The sequence below is a fragment of the Bos indicus x Bos taurus genome, chromosome 13 (genome assembly GCF_003369695.1).
Source record: "Bos indicus x Bos taurus breed Angus x Brahman F1 hybrid chromosome 13, Bos_hybrid_MaternalHap_v2.0, whole genome shotgun sequence".
In the NCBI taxonomy this organism is placed as follows: domain Eukaryota; kingdom Metazoa; phylum Chordata; class Mammalia; order Artiodactyla; family Bovidae; genus Bos; species Bos indicus x Bos taurus.
In genome coordinates this window covers 43654325-43672711 of record NC_040088.1, presented here as the reverse complement: position 1 = coordinate 43672711, position 18387 = coordinate 43654325, and the positions used below count along the sequence as shown (strand labels likewise).

Genomic DNA, 18387 nt, shown 5'->3' with positions numbered 1-18387 from the left:
AGACACGACTGAGCGACTGATCTGATCTAATCATTGTTTCACTGTGTATTTTGAGTCTATGCTATTAGGTACATGATTTTTAAGTCATGTCTTCCTTGAACTTAAAAACATCAGTTATGAAGTGTCCTTCTTTATCTCTGGTGAAAGGTTTTTGCCTTAAAGTCTACTTTTTCTGATTTTAATGTGGCCACGCTTGCTTTCTTTAGCTCATATAGGCATGCCATATCTCTTTGCATTATTTTATCTTCATTCTTCCTGTTTTCTTACATGTTAGGTGTGTCTTTTGTAAACAGCATAAATTTGGTTGTTGTTTTTATCTAGTGTAACAGCTGCTGTCTTTTAGTTTTAGTATTTAGTTCACTTTATTTTCTTTATGCGTTTATATCTACTGTCGTACTTTATAGATGTTCCCCATGTTTCTATGTTTTATTCCTGGTATTTTTCTTGTATGTCTTTTCCTTTCTTAATCTCACCAGTGTCAATTTTATTTTTCAAAGAACCAGGTTCAAGATTGAGTTGATTCTCTGTATTATGTTTTATGACTGTATCAATAGTCCATTACCACAAGAATGCTCCTAACAAACAACTACAGAAGCACAGCAGTGTCCTACACTCACACAGCTGGGGTCAGCTACACAGCTCTACTGACTGTGGCTGGGTCTTCCCACCTGTCTTGGGGTTGGTTGCCTGTTGGCAGATCTAGGCTGGCCTTGGGTCCACTCCGTGTGCCTCTCGCAGGCTGGATAGGACATGTTATCATGGTAATGGCAGAGGCACCAGAGATCAAGTGGAAACACACAAAGCCTCTTGAGGTCTGGGCATTGCACTAACACATGTCACTTATCCAAAGCAGATCCCAGGCTGAGCTCAGAATCAGAGTGGAGGACACTACATGACAAAGGGCCTGAACAGAGTAAGGATGAAAAATGAGCATCATGACTACAGCCCATGCTCACAGAAGAAGATAAGGCTGGTGATTTTTGTCATGACCTTCTTTCTCCTGTCCTCCAGAGACACAAACTCCAATTTAGCCTGTGTGAGGCTAAAACCTATAGTCTCATATCAAGACAGTGAGCTCAAGTTCATCATGCTATATGGCTTGGAGGCTGCCCTGCAGTCCAGAAAGGAAGAGTGTCCTTGAAAAATATGGAAAAGCTCTTTGTCCTGCTCTCATGTGGTTTGCCGAGTGTTTTCCTTTGTATGGACTCTATCCTCAGCTTCCTGCCAGTCACTCAGCCAATACGGAGTATATCCCATATACTAGTCTTTGGGAGCCGGATCCAGTATGTGGTGAGCCCCACATGGCCTAATGGTAGGATAAACATGCAAGACAAATGAATTTACAACCAGAGAATTGTTTTGAAGGAGAGAAAATTGTGTTGAGATCCCAGCAGAATTACACCTAAGTCATCTTGGGAACATCAATATAGGACTTCATAGAAAGAAAGCTTTTGAATCAGAACTTCAAAAACAAATTGGAGCTTTGTAGATGAAGAAGCAGAAAGATTTTCGATGGAGGAAAGACATTGTGTATGGGCAAAAACAAGGAGGTGTTAGAGACCAGGGCATGTGAGGGGAGAGCACCTGCTCAGTGCTGTTGGAGCAGGAAGGGAGGGGGCAGCAGGACGGAGGAAGTAGGACAGGAGACAGAGGGAGGTGAAGCAAAGAATCTAGATTCTTCTTAATCATGGCATATCTGATGAGCAGCCTGGGAATGTTGAACTAGAAAGGGACACACCATCAACTTCTAGTTATCAGGAAGCGTTCCCCAGGGGCCACTAGAGTGTGCAGCAAAGAGATGAGAAGGGCTGAACCAGAGCCGTTGACTGCAAATGAACTTGGGAGATATTTTGGAGAATTAATGGAACCTGATATTTTACTGCATATGGGGAAGGAGGGTTGTGGAAGAGGGAAGCCTCAAGGGTGTGTTCAGAATCCAGGTGGATGGTGGAACCATCTTGCCAGATGGAAATAAAAAGCGTGAATGAATCATTTGCTGGAGATGCTGTGACTTCTGATTTGGACAAGTTCAGTCTGACTTTCCTGGAAAGCCCTTGAGTGGATACAGAGCATCCAGGCAGCAACAGGTGCTTCTGAGGTTGGATGGAAAGGTGACCTCCCAAAGGACGTTCTCACCCTAACCCCTGGAATGAGTAAATGCTACCTTCATTTTGGTAAAAGGTCTTCCTCAATGTGATGAAGGATCTGGAGATGAGATTTATCCTGAAAGAGGGAGCCTGGCCCTGCTAACACCTTGACTTCTGCCCAGAGATACTGATTTTGGATTTCTGGCTTCCAGAACTCTGGAAGAATACATTTCTGTTGTTTTAAGCCACCATGTGAGTGGACATTTGTCACAGTAGCCACAGGAAACTAACACAATTATAAAGAAGACCAAAGGGCTGGAAGCAAAGCAAGGAAGGAAACAGGTCAGGAAGTAAGGACACCCTCATTCTTCAGCAGTCCGCGAACGCATTGTCTGCTCGTCTCCATCTTCTTACTGTCTTGAGGCTGCTTATTATCCTTTAGATCTCAGTTTACACGTCCAATGGGCTTCCCTGATGGCTCAGATAGTAAAGAGTCCACCTGCAATGCAGGAGACCTGGGTTCGATTCCTGGATTGGGAAGATCCCCCAGAGAAGGGAATTGCAACCCACTCCAGTATTCTTGCCTGGAGAATCCCACGGATAGAGGAGCATGGTGGACTACCAGTCCATGGGGTCACAAAAAGTCGGACACAGCTGAGACACTAACACTTTCTCTTTCACTTTACGTACACAATAGGACATTGCTCAAACTGAAGCAGCTCCCAGGCCCTTGTTTTCTACACACCATCTAGCACATCTTAGTATTTCTTCTTCTCTTACTGACTTTATTTGGAAGGGCAAGTTAGTCTCATTCGCTGCTGAATCTTCAATGCCTAGTTTGTTAATGTGCACCAGGTGGTAGGTATAAAATATAAAATTTTAAATGAATGAATGAATAAATAAGTGAACAATATGCTTTGTTCATACCTCTGCTTTAGCAACTTGCATACTGCAAGGTAGTTGGGAGTGTATGTGGGGGGGTTGTGAGTGTGTGCACGCACACCCACCTACCTGATCACTTGTGAGCCTCTTAGAGTGAGGACTACCTCTGTCTGGATTTTGCGTACTGCTGGGTACCTCATGTGACTGCAACTCCTCGTTCTCCACTCAATTTCAGTTGAATGAATGTTTTAACTTGAACCTTTAAGTTTTCCTCTTCTTAAAGGTGAGGGCTTAAATTCATTTGTCAGTCTTTTCTGAAATCAGCCATAATATTAAAATACTAAACAAAATAACCATTTTGTAATATTCTGAAATGAAATTACTCTTATAATTAGACATTTTTGGGAAGATCTTAATTGAGTTAATGCATGAAACTCTCCTCCTTTAAAAAGTTAGGATAATGCAGTTAGAGTTGAATTCCCTTGGATCAATGTCCCAGCCTGGTTCTCCCTCTCAATTCCCAGAAATGGCCATTGTTATAACGTTAGTAGGCATCCATCCAGACTTCTTTTTATACTTTCATATGAAGTCCTTGTGTTCATCGGAAAAAATTCTACCATTTCGTGGCAGTGTTTTTTTTACATAAATGGCACCTTTTGGGTTTGTGAAGTTCTGAAATTTGCTTCTTCACTCAGCTCTTTGAGATCTAATAATGTCGATAAGCTTAGGTCTGGGACGCTCCTTTTATCTTTTGAATAGGATTTCACTCTATGAAATGTGCCACACTTGTCCTCAGATGGACGCAAATTGTTTCCACTATTTCATATCGCAAACCGTGCTGCAGTAAGTATTCTCGCGCACATCGTCTTGGGCCCCTTGCGAGCGTTTTTACAGGCTGTGTTCCCAGAATTGCTCTCGCCGGCTTGGAAATATACCAAGCGTGGCCACAACAGTGGCCTTCCTCCCGAGCCTCTCCTAGTTCTCCAGGATTTGTTGGCACGTTTAACTTTTGCCAGTATGATAGCTGTGAAAGGAGATATCATTGTTTAAACTTCATTTCTCTGACTGTTATTGAGGTTGGACACGTTTTATGTGTTTATTGGTCATTTGCATCTCCTGTCCATTCATTTTCTTTGCCTATTGGTTTTTTCTCTTCCCCTAGACTTCAGTTCTTGGTGTATTATGTGTGTTGCAAATATTTCCTCTGTGTATCTACTTATTTAAGAAACACTTTAGGGTTCTTTTGATAAAACTTTTAAATTGTGATGGGGTCAAGTATGTCAATATTTTTCTTTTATGACTTCTGACTTCTACATTTAAAAGGAAAGATTTGTCCATCCCTAAAATAATAGAGAGATTCTCTTATATTTTCTTCTCATAATTTAAAAATATTACAAAAAACTTTAAGCTGTTAATGTATCTGTGAATGATCTTTGTGTATTATATGAAATAGGAACCCAAATTAATTCTTTTCCCATTTGATTAGCACTGTTTATTGTATTGTTTATTCTTCCCCGCCAATGCTACCTTTACTGTATATGAACGTTTAGGCTCTTTTTTGGATTCCATTCTGTTCTGTTCCTGCACCCAATAACCTGCTGTTTTAATAACTATGGCTTTATAATATGTCTTAATATTCGTTAGAAAATTTCAACTCTTTTTTCTTATTCCTTAAAATTTTGTTGACTAACTCTCTTCCATTACTCTTTTAGAATCACTTTATTTCATTTCACAAAGAGAAAAATCTTGTAGGATTTTTGATTATTATTTTTTTTTAAGTTAAAAACCACCAAATTGTATACTGTTACTTTTTCCCAAAGCCTTCAAAATGTATTATTTAACTTTCCCTATGTATTTTTCCTGTTAAATAAAGGACTTCCCTGATAGCTCAGTTGGTAAAGAATCCACCTACAATTCAGGAGACCCCAATTCGATTCCTGAGTCAGGAAGATCCACTGGAGAAGTGATAGGCTATCCACTCCAGTATTCTTGGGCTTCCCTTGGGGCTCAGCTGGTAAAGACTCCACCTGCAGTGCAGGAGGCCTGGGTTCAATCCCTGGGTTGGGAAGATACCCTGGAGAAGGGAAAGGCTACCCACTCTAGTATTCTGGCCTGGAGAATTCTATGGACTGTATAATCCATGGGGTCGCAAAGAGTCGGACACGATGGAGTTACTTTCACGTATTTTTCCTGTTAGTTAAAGAGCAGGGCAGAACCAGGTCTGGTGGGACCTCGGGTTTATACAGTTTGGGAAGTCTCTTTAAGAAAAAGAATACAAAGTTAGGAATGCAATAGTGGGTACTGTCCCTCGGGATGATAATGTGATGTTTTATTCATATCATGGTAACCCCTCTTCAGATAGCCCCTTCTCAGTCCCACTCAGAGAGAAAGTGCCAGCAAATGGTACCTTCCCTCCCCCTAGAATAAAGCCCTGGTTCGTGACTTCCAAGCTACTTAGGTGATGTAAGCAAATAGAATAACAATTAAATTTGCAGCCTCAGTTGTGTTTCTAGCTGCGTGTCATATAAAACCACTGCCTGACTTTCCCCGGGACAGCACCTCACGTCTGAGGATCTCAGGGCACATTAAGCACATTAACTAATTAAACCCCACAAAACCCCAGAGACACGGGAAGGAGAGACGTGGCCTCACCTCGCCCAGTTCTGAAATGCAGCCACCTCTGGGGACGAGCACGGCAGCTGCTTCGGAATAAGCGGCAGCACCCATGACACTTGAGCCCAGACAATTAGTCGTTGTCATTGGCAATTGTCTTGTGAGCATTAGCCTGTCAGACAGTGAGAGCTCCAGGATTAATTGTTGACTGCAGATCTGATCCAGTCCCTGAAATTTCTGGCTTTTTAGTAATTTTGTCCTAATTAAAATGGGCTTCCTTGGTGGCTCAGGTAGTAAAGAGTCCTCCCACAATGCAGGAGATCCGGGTTCGATTTGTGGGTGGGGAAGATACCCTGGAGAAGGGAATGGCAGCCCACTCCAGTATTTTTGCCTGGAGAATCCCATGACAGGGGAGCTTGGTGGGCTACAGTCCATCAGGTTGCAAAGAGTCAGACACAACCGAGTGACTAAACAACAACAAACAATATATATGTGTGTGTGTGTGTGAAAGTGAAAGTTGCTCAGTCATGTCTGATTCTTTGCAACCCCATGGACCGTATAGTCCATGGAATTCTCTAGGCAAGAATACTGGAGTGGGTAGCTCCAGCCGCTACTTTTAAGGGGTGTGTTGGCTGGGCAGCAGGTGAGGGAAATCTCTGGGCTCTGGAAATCTCTTAGTATTCATTTAAGTGATTGTTACATGGGAATCGATACACGTAGAGATTCATGTGGACTCTACTGCACACAAGTTGTATCACCACAACAAGCTAAATTCACCTAAATAGCCCTCTATTCTTGCCAGCCTGAGAACACTGGAAATGCTGTACAGATGACTGGAAAGTTCTGCAAGGAGCAGGGTGTTTCCAGGTGCTAGGGACACGCTAGGGTTCATTGTCCCCAAAGCATCTTTCTTCACAGCAGGGATTCTGAGTCCCTTGTCCTCTCTCCTGTCACTTGCTCTCCACGTAGAAGAGCTTCTCACTCTGCTGGGGTGACATTCTCTCGTGGTAACTTCAACATCACGTACCTCTTCATCTCTCCCCTTCCACCTCTCTGGACATCTGACTTTTCTCTTACTTAGAATTTCATTCTATTTCATTCATCTGCGTCTTTGCCCGAAGCAGTGTGTAGGGTGTGAGCCAGTGCGTATGCGGGGTCTAGAGGTAATCTGCAGGACCCGTTGACTCTGGCTGCTGCTGGAGGGTTCGAACCAGACGCAGTGTGAGAGGGGGGCACAGAGAGGGTCGCAGCCTCTGGCCCCATCCCGTCTGCTGTGATGCTTAGAAACGGGAAGATGGGGCAGCAGGGCACGCCGGCAGCCCAGTGTCTGGGGCCTCCTGCAGGCCTAAGGTCCCTCCTGTGTCTGTGTGGACAGTTCTTGGGAGGGGCAGCCCCCAGGATGGAAGGAGCTGAGGCCCAGAGGCTGCGAGCAGGGGTTAGGGCTGAGTGCCTCCGTGGAGCAGATACAGAGGGAGCAAGAGAGGATGGGGTGGGGGGCGGGGGAAGGGGGAGAGATGGTGGAAGAGGAGAGATGCAGGGGGTGAAGGGCTGGGGTTGGGGAGAGAAAGACAGGAAGAGAGACAGGAATAAAGGGAAGAGCAGAAGGAAGAGGAAGGAAAGGAGGGGAATAGCTTTTTAGACACATGGGAAAACTTCTTTTCTGCTCTATTTTTTGGTGAACACTGCATATATGAACACCACCCTGATTATTGACTTTCCACAACATATTAAAGTGATAATGTAAGCTCAGCTCTGGTTCTTGCTTAGAAAGTATAAATGTGAGTTTCATGGCCGCTTTCAGATGCCTGTTCACAGTATTTCCACGTAGAGAGAAAGCAGCCCTGGGCTCATTTGTGTCCTGAGGGCACGGACACGACCGACTGCGGTCTAATTCCCCATTCCATCTTAAAATCACTTGGAAGCCTGCCATCCAAGAGGGTGAAAACCAGTTGCTTACAAACCTCAAAGGGGCTCCCATGAAAGAGTCTCAGAGCTTAGTCACTGGCAGCCCACCAGGCCCACCCTGGCCTCAGTTTATCCCCGAAGCTCCTGCAGGGTCGGTTACCACTGGATCCCATCGTGTGAACATGGCACAGAGAACTCAGAGTCCAGGTGGGCTGCACAGACCTGTTCCTCCCCACCTCCTCGCAGTGCTGCCCCAGTGATTGGATCCTTCAGATATCCTGCAGTTTAGAAACACACGACCACGCTGCCACCAGTGTCCTGTGCTCTGTGGACGTTGATCATATCTTTTCTGCCCTTGTGTCACTTTTTCTCCCAAAGACTCCCAGCTCGAGAACAGCAGCGAGGAATCCCAGAAAATAGTCAAGGAGCCGCAGGAAGCTGTGTCACTGGAGACCAGGGAGAGCATCCAGGTAAAGGAGATGATCCGCCCAGCCGGGCCTGGGGCTGCTGCACCGTCAGGTCAGGCATGCTCCTGGTGCTGGAGTGACTCCTGAGCGGGGAAAGGCCTCCCTGGCACTCAGAGCTGGGGACCAGGGCAGGGGCGATTCGGCTGCATGTTTGTAGGACATCAGAACATTGCAACACCTTCAAGAGTTCAGCTCAGGGTGGAATTCCATCCCTTCTCCCCCTGCCTCCTCACTCTTTCCTGGTTTCAGGAGGCTGATATGGATAAAGCCAGTAGAAAACACACCTTGTCCACAGACTCCAGTGAGGCAGCGTCTTCTCCCTGCCTGACTGGGCCCCTCAGGCTGTAGAAGCACCTGCCACAGCTCCCTGGCCTGCCTTCAGCAGGATCCCTCTCCACCCCACCCTCACCTCCTGCTCTACTAGTGCTGCTGCCCTGACCATTTGTTCAGTCGCAAAGTCCTGTCTGACTCCTCGTGGCTCCATGGACTGCAGCATGCCAGACTTCCCTGTCCCTCACCATCTCCTGGAGTTTGCCCAAGTTCATGTCCATTGCATCGGTGATGCCATCCAACCACTTCATCCTCTGTCACCCTCTTCTCCTTCTGCCCCTTCCCAGCATCAGGGTCTTTTCCAATGAGTCAGCTCTTTGCATCAGGTGGCCAAAGTTTTGGAGCTTCAGTTTCCACATCAGTCCTTCCAATGAGTATTCAGGCTTGATTTCCTTTAAGATTGACTGGCTTGATCTCCTTGCAGTCCAAGGGACTCTCTAGAGTCTACAGGGAAGCAAACCCCACACTGAAGGAGGCACAATCAGCCATATCATACAGGACATAGGATTTGGGGGGATGGGCTGGGGATCCAGCCATCATTCTAGCTCTGCCACCCTCTGACCACTGATTATTCCTAGAAATAGAAACGCCCATATAGATTGGGCTCTGGGTCCTCATCTACTCCTGCAAGACCTCGGGGCAAGTCCCTGTGTCCTCTGTAACAAGCCTCACCAAAGAGGTGGGGAGAATGAACAGGCTTACCTCTGGCTACCATGAGCAGCCCAGCCCTGCATCAGCACTGCGTGTGGCCAGGGTCCCAGCACGTGTTTCATGGCCTGGGCCCTTCTGCTTCTGGTCCTCCTGACTCTTCCATCTATGTGAAACCAGAATAGGGGCTGGGGCAGTGTCATTGCTTCCCGGCCTCCAGCCCCCAACCGCCCCCCACCCCCACTTTTTTCTCCTTTCCAGTCTTGCACAAAATAACGTTCCCCCTGCCCATCAGCTCATGCGAAGAAGATCATGGGAAGAAAAGGAGGTAGGGAGGACCTTTATCTCACTGCTGGGCCACCTGGCTCACCCTGCCTTCGTTGCCTCTATGAAGAGTGCCTTCCTGTACCACAGACCACAATAGGACCCAACCTGTAGCTGGGTGGTGTTGTGTTTTGAAGACTGATTTTGTCTCTGCACAGAGGTTGAACACACATAACTGCTGAACTCTCTATTAGGGACTGAGGGTGCTCATGGGGCTAAAACACAGCCTCAGCCTTCGGGAGATGGTACTCCATGGGAAGAGGAAGGCCTACTAGTTCAGGATGTGGAAATGAGGGTGGAAAACCACGCAGGAGAGGGCCCTGAAGGACCTCTGAAGCTTTTAAAGAAGGTTGTATGCCATGGACTAGAGTGTGGGAGAGGAAGCTGATGAATGGAAGTGATAAAAAGAACTCAGTAAGAGGTATTTCTGCTTCTGGCAAAGATGGAGATAGAGACTAGATATACTTCCCTGCCTGAAAAACATTGCCAACGTATATGAAGTAAGTTTTAAGACTCTGCTCATCAGATAACAAAGGAGAGTGATGCTTAAGAGGTGGGAAACAACTCTGTTGAGCCCTCTGACTGTGCTGGCCTCCTGCCTTGAGAGAGTTCCTGGCCATAGCACAGGGCAGGAGGAACGTAGGTGTGCATGCGTGCTGAGTCACTTCAGTCATGTCCAACTCTTTGTGACCCTATGGACTGCAGCCTGCCAGGCTTCTCTAAATTAAAAAAAAAAAGTTACAAATCAAATTCAGAAAGTTATATCTAATAAGCCTACAAAGAGGTAAAGTGGAATTATAAAAATATACAATTAATCCAAGAGACAGCAAAGAAATTTTTTTAAAAAAGGAAAGAGGGAATAAAGAACAGATAGGACAAATAGAAAACAAACAGCAAGATGACGGACTTAATCCTACACACATTAATAATTGCATGACATGTAAAATGGTCTTTGTGTTGTTGTACATATCCCAATTAAAGAACACGTAAAGCAGATATAAATTCAATTAAAAAGCAAGACAGTTATATGTGGGTCACAAACATGCACTTTGAGTGGACAGAATAGGTTCAAATGAAAAGCATGCATGTAGACACACCATGGTAACACTGATCAAAAGAAAGCTAGAGAAGCTTCATTCATTTCAGACCAAGTGGATTTCAGAGGAGGGAATATTACCAGGGACAACGAAAGTCAAGAGGACATAACAGTCAAATATTTATGTACCTAATTGTAGAACTTCACAAAACACAAACTGATAGAACTGCAAAGACAAATGAATAAATAAGCAACTATATTTGATGACCTCAGCGTCCCTCCCTTGATCACAGATAGAACAAGTAGACAGAAAATTGATAGGAGTGTGGAAGATTTTAAGAGCGCTATTGACAATAAGACCTGATTTGCACTTAATAGAACACTCTACCCAATTTGACCCAATTTGCACTTAATAGAGCACACGACCCAGTAGATACATCTTCCCACATACATGTGGAATATTTCCCAAGTTAGATCATATTCCAAGCTAGAAAATAAGTCTCAAGATAATTAAAGGATTCAAGTCATCTAAAGTATGATCTTTCTCAACAGACAACATTACAGGAAAATAAAACTTCAGATCAATAGCTCTCATGAACATTGATGGAAAAATTCAAATAGAAATCTTGTATTGAATCTGTGTATTAAAAGGATAATACATCATGACCAAGCAGGGTTTATTCTGGGTTACAAGGTTAGAAATACAATTATAAGAAGATCAATGAAAGTAATTCGCCATATTAACATTCTAAAAAGGATTACCTGTATGATTATCTCTTAAATATTGGAAAGGTATTTGAAAATTCACATTCATTCCTCATAAAACTCTCAGAAAACTAGGAATAGAAGTTCTTCAATTTGATAAGAGGTTATTTTTGAAAAGCATGTGGCTAGCATCATCCTTAATGGTAAAAGGATGACCTTTTCCACCAGGGTCAGGAACAAGAATGTGTGTTCTCACCACTTCTATTCATAATTATTCTGGAGGTTCAAGCTGGTGAAAAAAGAAAAGAAAATACTTTAAAAGCATCTAGATTGGAAAGGAAGGATTAAAACTGTCTTCAATTTGCGGGTAACATAGTCATCTAGCGGAGAAGGTGATGGCACCCCACCCCAGGACTCTTGCCTGGAAAATCCCACAGATGGAGGAGCCTGGTGGGCTGCAGTCCATGGGGTCGCTAAGAGTCAGACACGACTGAGCGACTTCACTTTTTTCACTTTCATGCATTGGAGAAGGAAATGGCAACCCACTCCAGTGTTCTTGCCTGGAGAATCCCAGGGACGGGGGAGCCTGGTGGGCTGCCGTCTCTGGAGTCGCACAGAGTTGAACATGACTGGAGCAACTTAGCAGCAGCAGCAGCATTGTCATCTAGAATCTATAAAACAGCTATAGAACTAATAAGTAATTTAATAAACTGCTAAATATATACAAAACTAATAGGCAAAGTTCAGTTTTATCTATGCATAAGAGTAATGAACAATGAGGAATTTAAATAAATACTGTTTATAATATAGCATGCTCAGTCGCATCTGACTCTTTGTAGCCCCATGGACTGTACCCTGCCAAGCTCCTCTGTCCATGGAATTTTCTAGGCAAGAATACTGGAGTGGGTTGCTATTTCCTTCTCCAGGAGATCTTCCTGACCCAGGGATTGGACCTGTGCCTCTTGGGTCTCCTGCATCGGCAGGCAGATTCATTGCCACTGCACTACCTGGAAGCCCTTACAGTAGTACAAATACACAAAACACGTGAATCTGACAAAAGATGTTTAAAACCTGTATACTAAAAACTACAAAACATTTATGAGAGAAATGAAATAAGACCTAAATAGGTGGAGAAATATCTCCCATACATAATTTTGAGGACTCGGTATTTTCAAGATGTCAGTTGATCAATGAAATCTCAGCCAAAACTAATTTTTGTTGTAGTTGTTGTTCAGTCACTAAGTTGTGTTTGACTCTTTGTGACCCCATGTACTGTAGCACACCAGGCTTCCCTGTCCTTCACTATCTCCTAGAGTTTGTTCAGATTCATGTCCATTGAGTCGGTAATGCCACCCAACCATCTCATCCTCTGTTGTCCCTTTCTCCTCTTGCCCTCAATCTTTCCCAGCCTCAGGGTCTTTTCCAATGAGTTGGTAGTTTGCATCAGGTGGCCAAAGTATTGGTGCTTCAGCATCAGTCCTTCTAGTGAATATTCAAACTAGTCAATTCCTTTAGGATTGACTAGTTTGATCTCCTTGCAATCCAAGGGACTCTGAAGAGTCTTCTTCAGCACAATTCGAAAGCATCAATTCTTTAGCACTCAGCCTTCTTTATGGTCCAACTCTTACATCCATACATGACTGTTGGAAAAACCATAGCTTTGACTGTATGGATCTTTGTTGGCAAAGTGATGTCTCTGCTTTTTAATATGCTATCTAGGTTTGTCATAGCTTTCCTTCAAAGGAGCAAGCATCTTTTAATTTCATGGTTGCAGTCAATGCCTTTGATTTTGGAGCCCAAGTGAAATGAAAACTAATTTCAAAATTCAGATGAAATTGAGAAGGACCTAGCACAGCCAAAGCAACTATGGAAAGGGAACAAGCTGTAGGACTAATGCTGCTGATTTCAAGATTTATTATAAGGTTCTTGTAACTGAGTTAGTGTGGTAATGATGTCAAGGTTAATAATAGATGAATCAAACAGAATAGATAATCCAGAAGTAGACTCAGCATACGATCTACACTGACGAAGCAGATCATTGTTTTCCTATGGTTGGCAGAGTGGCCCCGGGTTGTGGGGAGAGGCATGTGGAAACATACCACTTTTTACTGTGACGATATTTTTATGGGCACCTATATAGGCTTCCCCAGTGGCTCAGTGGGTAAAGAAATCCGCCTGCAATGCAGGATACACAGGAAACACGGGTTCAATGCCTGCTTTGGGAAAATCCCCTGGAGGAGGAAATGGCAACCCATTCCAGTATTCTTGCCTGAAACATCCCATGGACAGAGGAGCCTGGCAGGCTACAGTCCATAGTGTTGCAAAGTCAGACACGACTGAAGTGACTGAGCATGCAGAGCAGTTAAAAACCCTAGTGCAGCTTTCAAATTATATAGAAAAATGAGAGTGAAGGAAGGATAAATATTAATAACATCTGCCGAGAGTTGGGAGGTAACTGAGCATCTCTCCATCCACGTGTCCTGACTGTATCCTCAGACAATCAGATGAGGCTCACTTTGTGAAAGTCACATGGCTGGTAAGCAGCGAGGCCAGGATTTGACCAGAACTCAGGCTCTGAACCACTGCAGGTATTGATTAATTCTCATGTCTTGCCTTTGTCATTTGCAGAGAAAAGGCACAGAAGCTGCAGTGGAGGAAGCTTTGTCACCAGTCACAAGTGAGAACACTGGTGAAGTGGAGGTAAGGCTTTCGAGGCCACTAGAGTGGTTTGTGCTACCCCCCACCCCCATGCAGCTCACTCTTCTCCACCTGCACCCCTATGCCCTGTCCTTCCCCCAGCCTCCCACCTCCCTCTCCCAGTTCAGAGCTGCCTCCTTCCTTAGGACCTGCTCTGCAGGTCACCCTTGATGACCCTTATTCCACTGAGATTAGGCCTCTTATTCTGTCTTCCTCAAACAGCTTGGTCCTAGAAGTTATACTTTCTACTTTGATAATTTGCAACCATTTCAGTAGATAGAATCTTTTTCCTCTTCCCATTGTCTAGAGAAGAGGCTCCTGATTTTCTTTATAAGTTTTTAGTGCTAATAATGATTTTAACTTTTATTATACTATACACACAAGGGGCTTCGCTGGTAGCTCAGATGTTAAAAGAATCTGCCTGCCACACAGGAGACCCAGGTTCAGTCCCTGGGTTGGGAAGATCCCCTGGAGAAAGGAATGGAGAATTCCTGAAGAATTCCATGGATCCAGGTAGACTACAGTCCATAGGGTCACAAAGAGTTGGATGTGACTTAGTGACTGACACTTTCACTTTCAACATTTCCTCAATGATGCAGTTAAAACATGGAGCCTGTATCAAAGGCCAGCCGAGACCATTCATTTTCTGACCTTCCCAGGAAAACTGGTTCCCAGCCTTACGAGTTTTGAAATCTCATTAAGAACATCTCCTTAAAGCCGGGCCTGGCTCGGGATGGTTCATCTCAGGTGAGGCAGTCACATCTGTCCCAAGAACAGTGTCATATACAGACAAGGCAACCACTAGCCCATTAAGTTGCAGAGAATGAATGGGTTTCCCAGTTGGGTTTGTCCTCTCTCCTTGTTGCAGGACTCAGAAAAACTCAGTCAAGTGAGCAGTATGGTTTACATGGGTTACTACATCAGCCATAGGAGCTCATTGTCCGTCTCTCTGCCTGAGGACACCAGCAGTTTCCGCCCCATCTACAAGGGCGCCTCCACTGCCTTCTGCATCCAGCTGTTTTTTATTGACGAGAAGTATGAAGCAAGGCAAGTCCCGGTCCCCAGCTTGTCTGCCGTGGAGAGAGCTTCTTCTGGCCTTGCTCGCCCAATACTTTCATCTCACAGAGTCAGGGGTTTCCAAGCCTGGCTTCCCGTCCTCATTTCTGGGGAGTTTTTTTTTAAAACTACAGATTCCTAGTCCCCATTTCTGGACTCCAGCCCGTGAAATTCCAGGCTGCCCAGGCTCTGCGAGATCATACCTTCCCAAGCCACGTGCTACTCCTCATTCTCTAGAGTTTGCATTCTGGGGAGACTTCGGGTTTAGTTTGTCTAGAATCTTTTAGTTGCAAGTGACAGAAAATCCAACTGAAACTGGCTTTGGAAACATGAACAAAAACTGCCACATAGAAGAAAGCATAATCCATTGGAGGGACTGATTTTCGGTGTGGCTTGACCTGGGATTTGGATAACTCAGTCACAGACCAAGCTTCTCTCTACCCTTTGGCTCTGCCGGTCCCATCTTCAGAGGAGTGTCCCCACCTGGGGCCACAAGAAGTGGCCTCAGCGTTGCACTACAGCCAGTGAGGAGGACAGTGTGGTTTGGGCCCCCTCTCGAAGCTCCATTGGGCCTGGTTGGACTGTGTGCTCTTTCCTAAGCTGATGGCTGGGGCCAATACGTGAGGACAGCTTTGTCACTTTCCTCATGCTCCCCACTGACTCGGGGCTGGAGTTTCAATCTGAGATGGGGTTAATGGGACACCAAACAACAATCCAGGCTGGCTGCTGGAAGGAGGAGGCCCGGTGCTGGGCAGACACTCCCATGTCCACTGCTTGCTGCCCCCTGAAGTCTGGATGTGGACCCCTGCCTTCCATTCCTGAGAGTCCATAGCCCCTTTGGGGTGCCCGCCCACTCCACATTCTGTCCATAGAACAGTGTTGAAGAAGGAAGGATTAGCACATTTTCATAGACTGGAAGGTTCTGGAGTATCTTTGAGATGACCAAGATTGCCACTGGCTACTCCCTTCTTAGAGGGTGTGTTTAATTACATCCCATTCTCCCAGCCTTGCTTAGAACCGTGCTTTAACTTGGACTTTTTTTCCTCTTGGGTTTTCAATTTCTTTGAAATTGCAATTCAACTGAAAGATTAAAAGGGGAAACCTTTTTATTCTAATTATATTACAGACATCTAAAAAGCCTGTAAAAAACCCTTCTAGATCTGTTGCGTATATTTATTTTCCCTTGCTCATGATAAGATAAGAAATATGCTTTTTGAATTTTCAAACAGAAATTCGATGACCCATTATGGTTCGCCTACAAATAGGCATCTGCCGCTGGTCAGAAAATCTTTTGCATATAAAAAAGAAAAAGATCAGAGTAGCTTAGAATATACCCATGTCTCCCCACAGCTCCTCCAGAAAGGAAGGGAGGGATCCTGTTCACAAAAGGACTGTCTTGCTTTTTGAATGTGTAAAGACTATTAATTGCCATAATAGTATCTTGAATATAGGCAAATGCTTTATTACTGACATTTGAAGCTTCTGACTTCTGCAGTTGATTACTGTCAGCTCGACACACATTCTGAGTAGTGACTGGCTAATCCTTGCCTAAGGGGGTAAGAGCCATACATCTCTTGGAAGGTACACGGATGCTGCATTTACTTGGAGAACTTGGAGTGACAGTTCTTATTGTCTGTTTACAGGTCACTGGACTTTATGAATTTTGTTTTCCATCTTTTCCATGTAAGTACATGTTGAATTTTGAGTAATATAATTGGTTTTATAAGCTAGAAAAGTTATAGAGAAGTAAGATATCATACTCATTATCCAAACATATCTGGTATGAATATTGAGGTGGGACCACTTCTCTGTTCTGAAAAAAAAAAAGGCGAATAATACATCATGAACTCTTCAAAGTAGGAAAAATTGTCATTCTCAATAATTTTTCAGTCATGCTGTTTTAACATTCTTTCAATGCATAACTTCTTTTAGAGAGTATTTTGCTGGTATTTTACTATCAATAGAACCAAATCATGGACAGAATGCTGGTAGCATCTGAAAATGTCAGGAGTTACAGTGAAGTTAGTCTTTTGTATTTCTGTATAGTGTGTGTTGGCTCAAAGATTTCCGACACCAGTATACTGCGTTTCCGAGGGTAAGAAGGTGGGAACTTGAGGTCGGGCTTCTGGTTGGCATCACCTGACACGTGGGAGTCACTTGACCCTCTACTGTTGGTTGGTGATGGCCCCAAGCAGACGCCCAAGTGCAAACAAGATTCTCTGTCTCAGGGTGTCTGGGCTGCCACTTCCATTTTTGCTTCACGGTTGTCAAGGGATAGAAATTCTGACCAACCTCTTGTTACCTTATTGGAGGGAAGAGAGTAGGGAAGGAAGACAATTTAGTTTCCTCCACTGGATTTTTATGGCTTTTTTCGAGGCTGGCCTGTCAGTTAAGTCAGGTCAACAACCACACTTCTTCAGTCAGCTAATATAGGCAAGATGTCTATTGTTTTATTTTTCCTTGATGCTCTTTATACTGAGGCTAAAAAACCAAAGAGGCTTTACTTCTGTTGCATGAAAGCTATGTGATCATAGATTGTATCTCCTCATTTTGTTAAGATCATGAAGCCTTGGTGCTTATGTTCTCCATCATAATTTTTTTTTAATTAATTTTAAGGCATTTTGAAATTCAGAAACCTCTGTAGTGACCCTGAGAGAGGATTTGCAAAGCTGGCTTCCCTCAGAGATGCCCCAAAGTAAATTCACTAAGTTCACTTCATTGCTATTTTAAAGTCCATGCAAAGACAGGTCTTCGGTATTATGACAAAATGGCTTTAAAACCATAAAAGACATGTTTACTTTTTATTTATTTATTTTTTGGCTCTTCCAGGTGGCATATGGGATCTTAGTTCCCTCGCCAGGAATCAAACCCACACCCACTACAGTGGACCCCTATGGGATCTTGACCACTGGATAGCCAGAGAACTCCGACGTGTTTACTTTTTAATTATTTCAGGATCTGGGAGACAGGAGCAAAATATCATCATTACTTCATCCTTAATCCTTCCCATCCACCATAAAGCAATTCATTAATGTCTCCTCCTCCCAGAGGAAGCCCCTGGGACGTGGCACTCAGTCCTTTTTTTCAGCTAGAGTATTTCGACAACTTGACTCACAAGTTCCCCAGAAGGAGCTGTTATTTTGCTAGAAGGAGGATAAGGTCAGAGAGTGACTCACTCCTTTGAGTTGCACGCGTGTCCCCAAGGTTTTGGATTAGCTCAGGCAATGCCTTCACAGGGTTCAGCAGGAGGCGAGATCCCACAGGGACAAATTAGCTCTGGGAAGAGCAAGCTGCTCTGCAGGCGCCTGGCAGAGGTTCTCGGGGGACGTGCGGAGCAGAGACAGTCCACAGCAGCACTGTCCCACAGACACCAAGTTCCAAATGTTCCAGCAGATACATTATTTTTTTTTAATTTAAATTTATTTATTTTTGATTGGAGGATAATTGCTTTACCGTATTGTGTTGGTTTCTGCCATACATCCACATGAATCAGCAATAGCTATGTGTATGCCCCTCCCTCATGAACCTCCCTACCCCCTCCCACTCCAGCCCCCTGCTCTGCGTTGTCACAGAGCACCGGATTTGAGCTCCCTGAGTCATACAACAAATTTCCACTGGCTATCTAATTTTACATACA

General features: G+C 44.4%; 1 protein-coding gene across 6 annotated transcripts in view; it reads left to right on the top strand.

The window, feature by feature from the left end:
- Nucleotides 1–18387, top strand: part of CFAP61 (cilia and flagella associated protein 61) — a 249888-nt gene that overhangs the window by 63002 nt on the left and 168499 nt on the right. For all 6 annotated transcript variants that reach the window (XM_027559593.1, XM_027559592.1, XM_027559595.1 and 3 more), the window contains 4 exons: nucleotides 7866–7957; nucleotides 13626–13697; nucleotides 14563–14741; nucleotides 16394–16433. In XM_027559593.1, the coding sequence (XP_027415394.1) occupies nucleotides 7866–7957; nucleotides 13626–13697; nucleotides 14563–14741; nucleotides 16394–16433 (383 nt within the window). The remainder of the gene's footprint in view (nucleotides 1–7865; nucleotides 7958–13625; nucleotides 13698–14562; nucleotides 14742–16393; nucleotides 16434–18387) is intronic.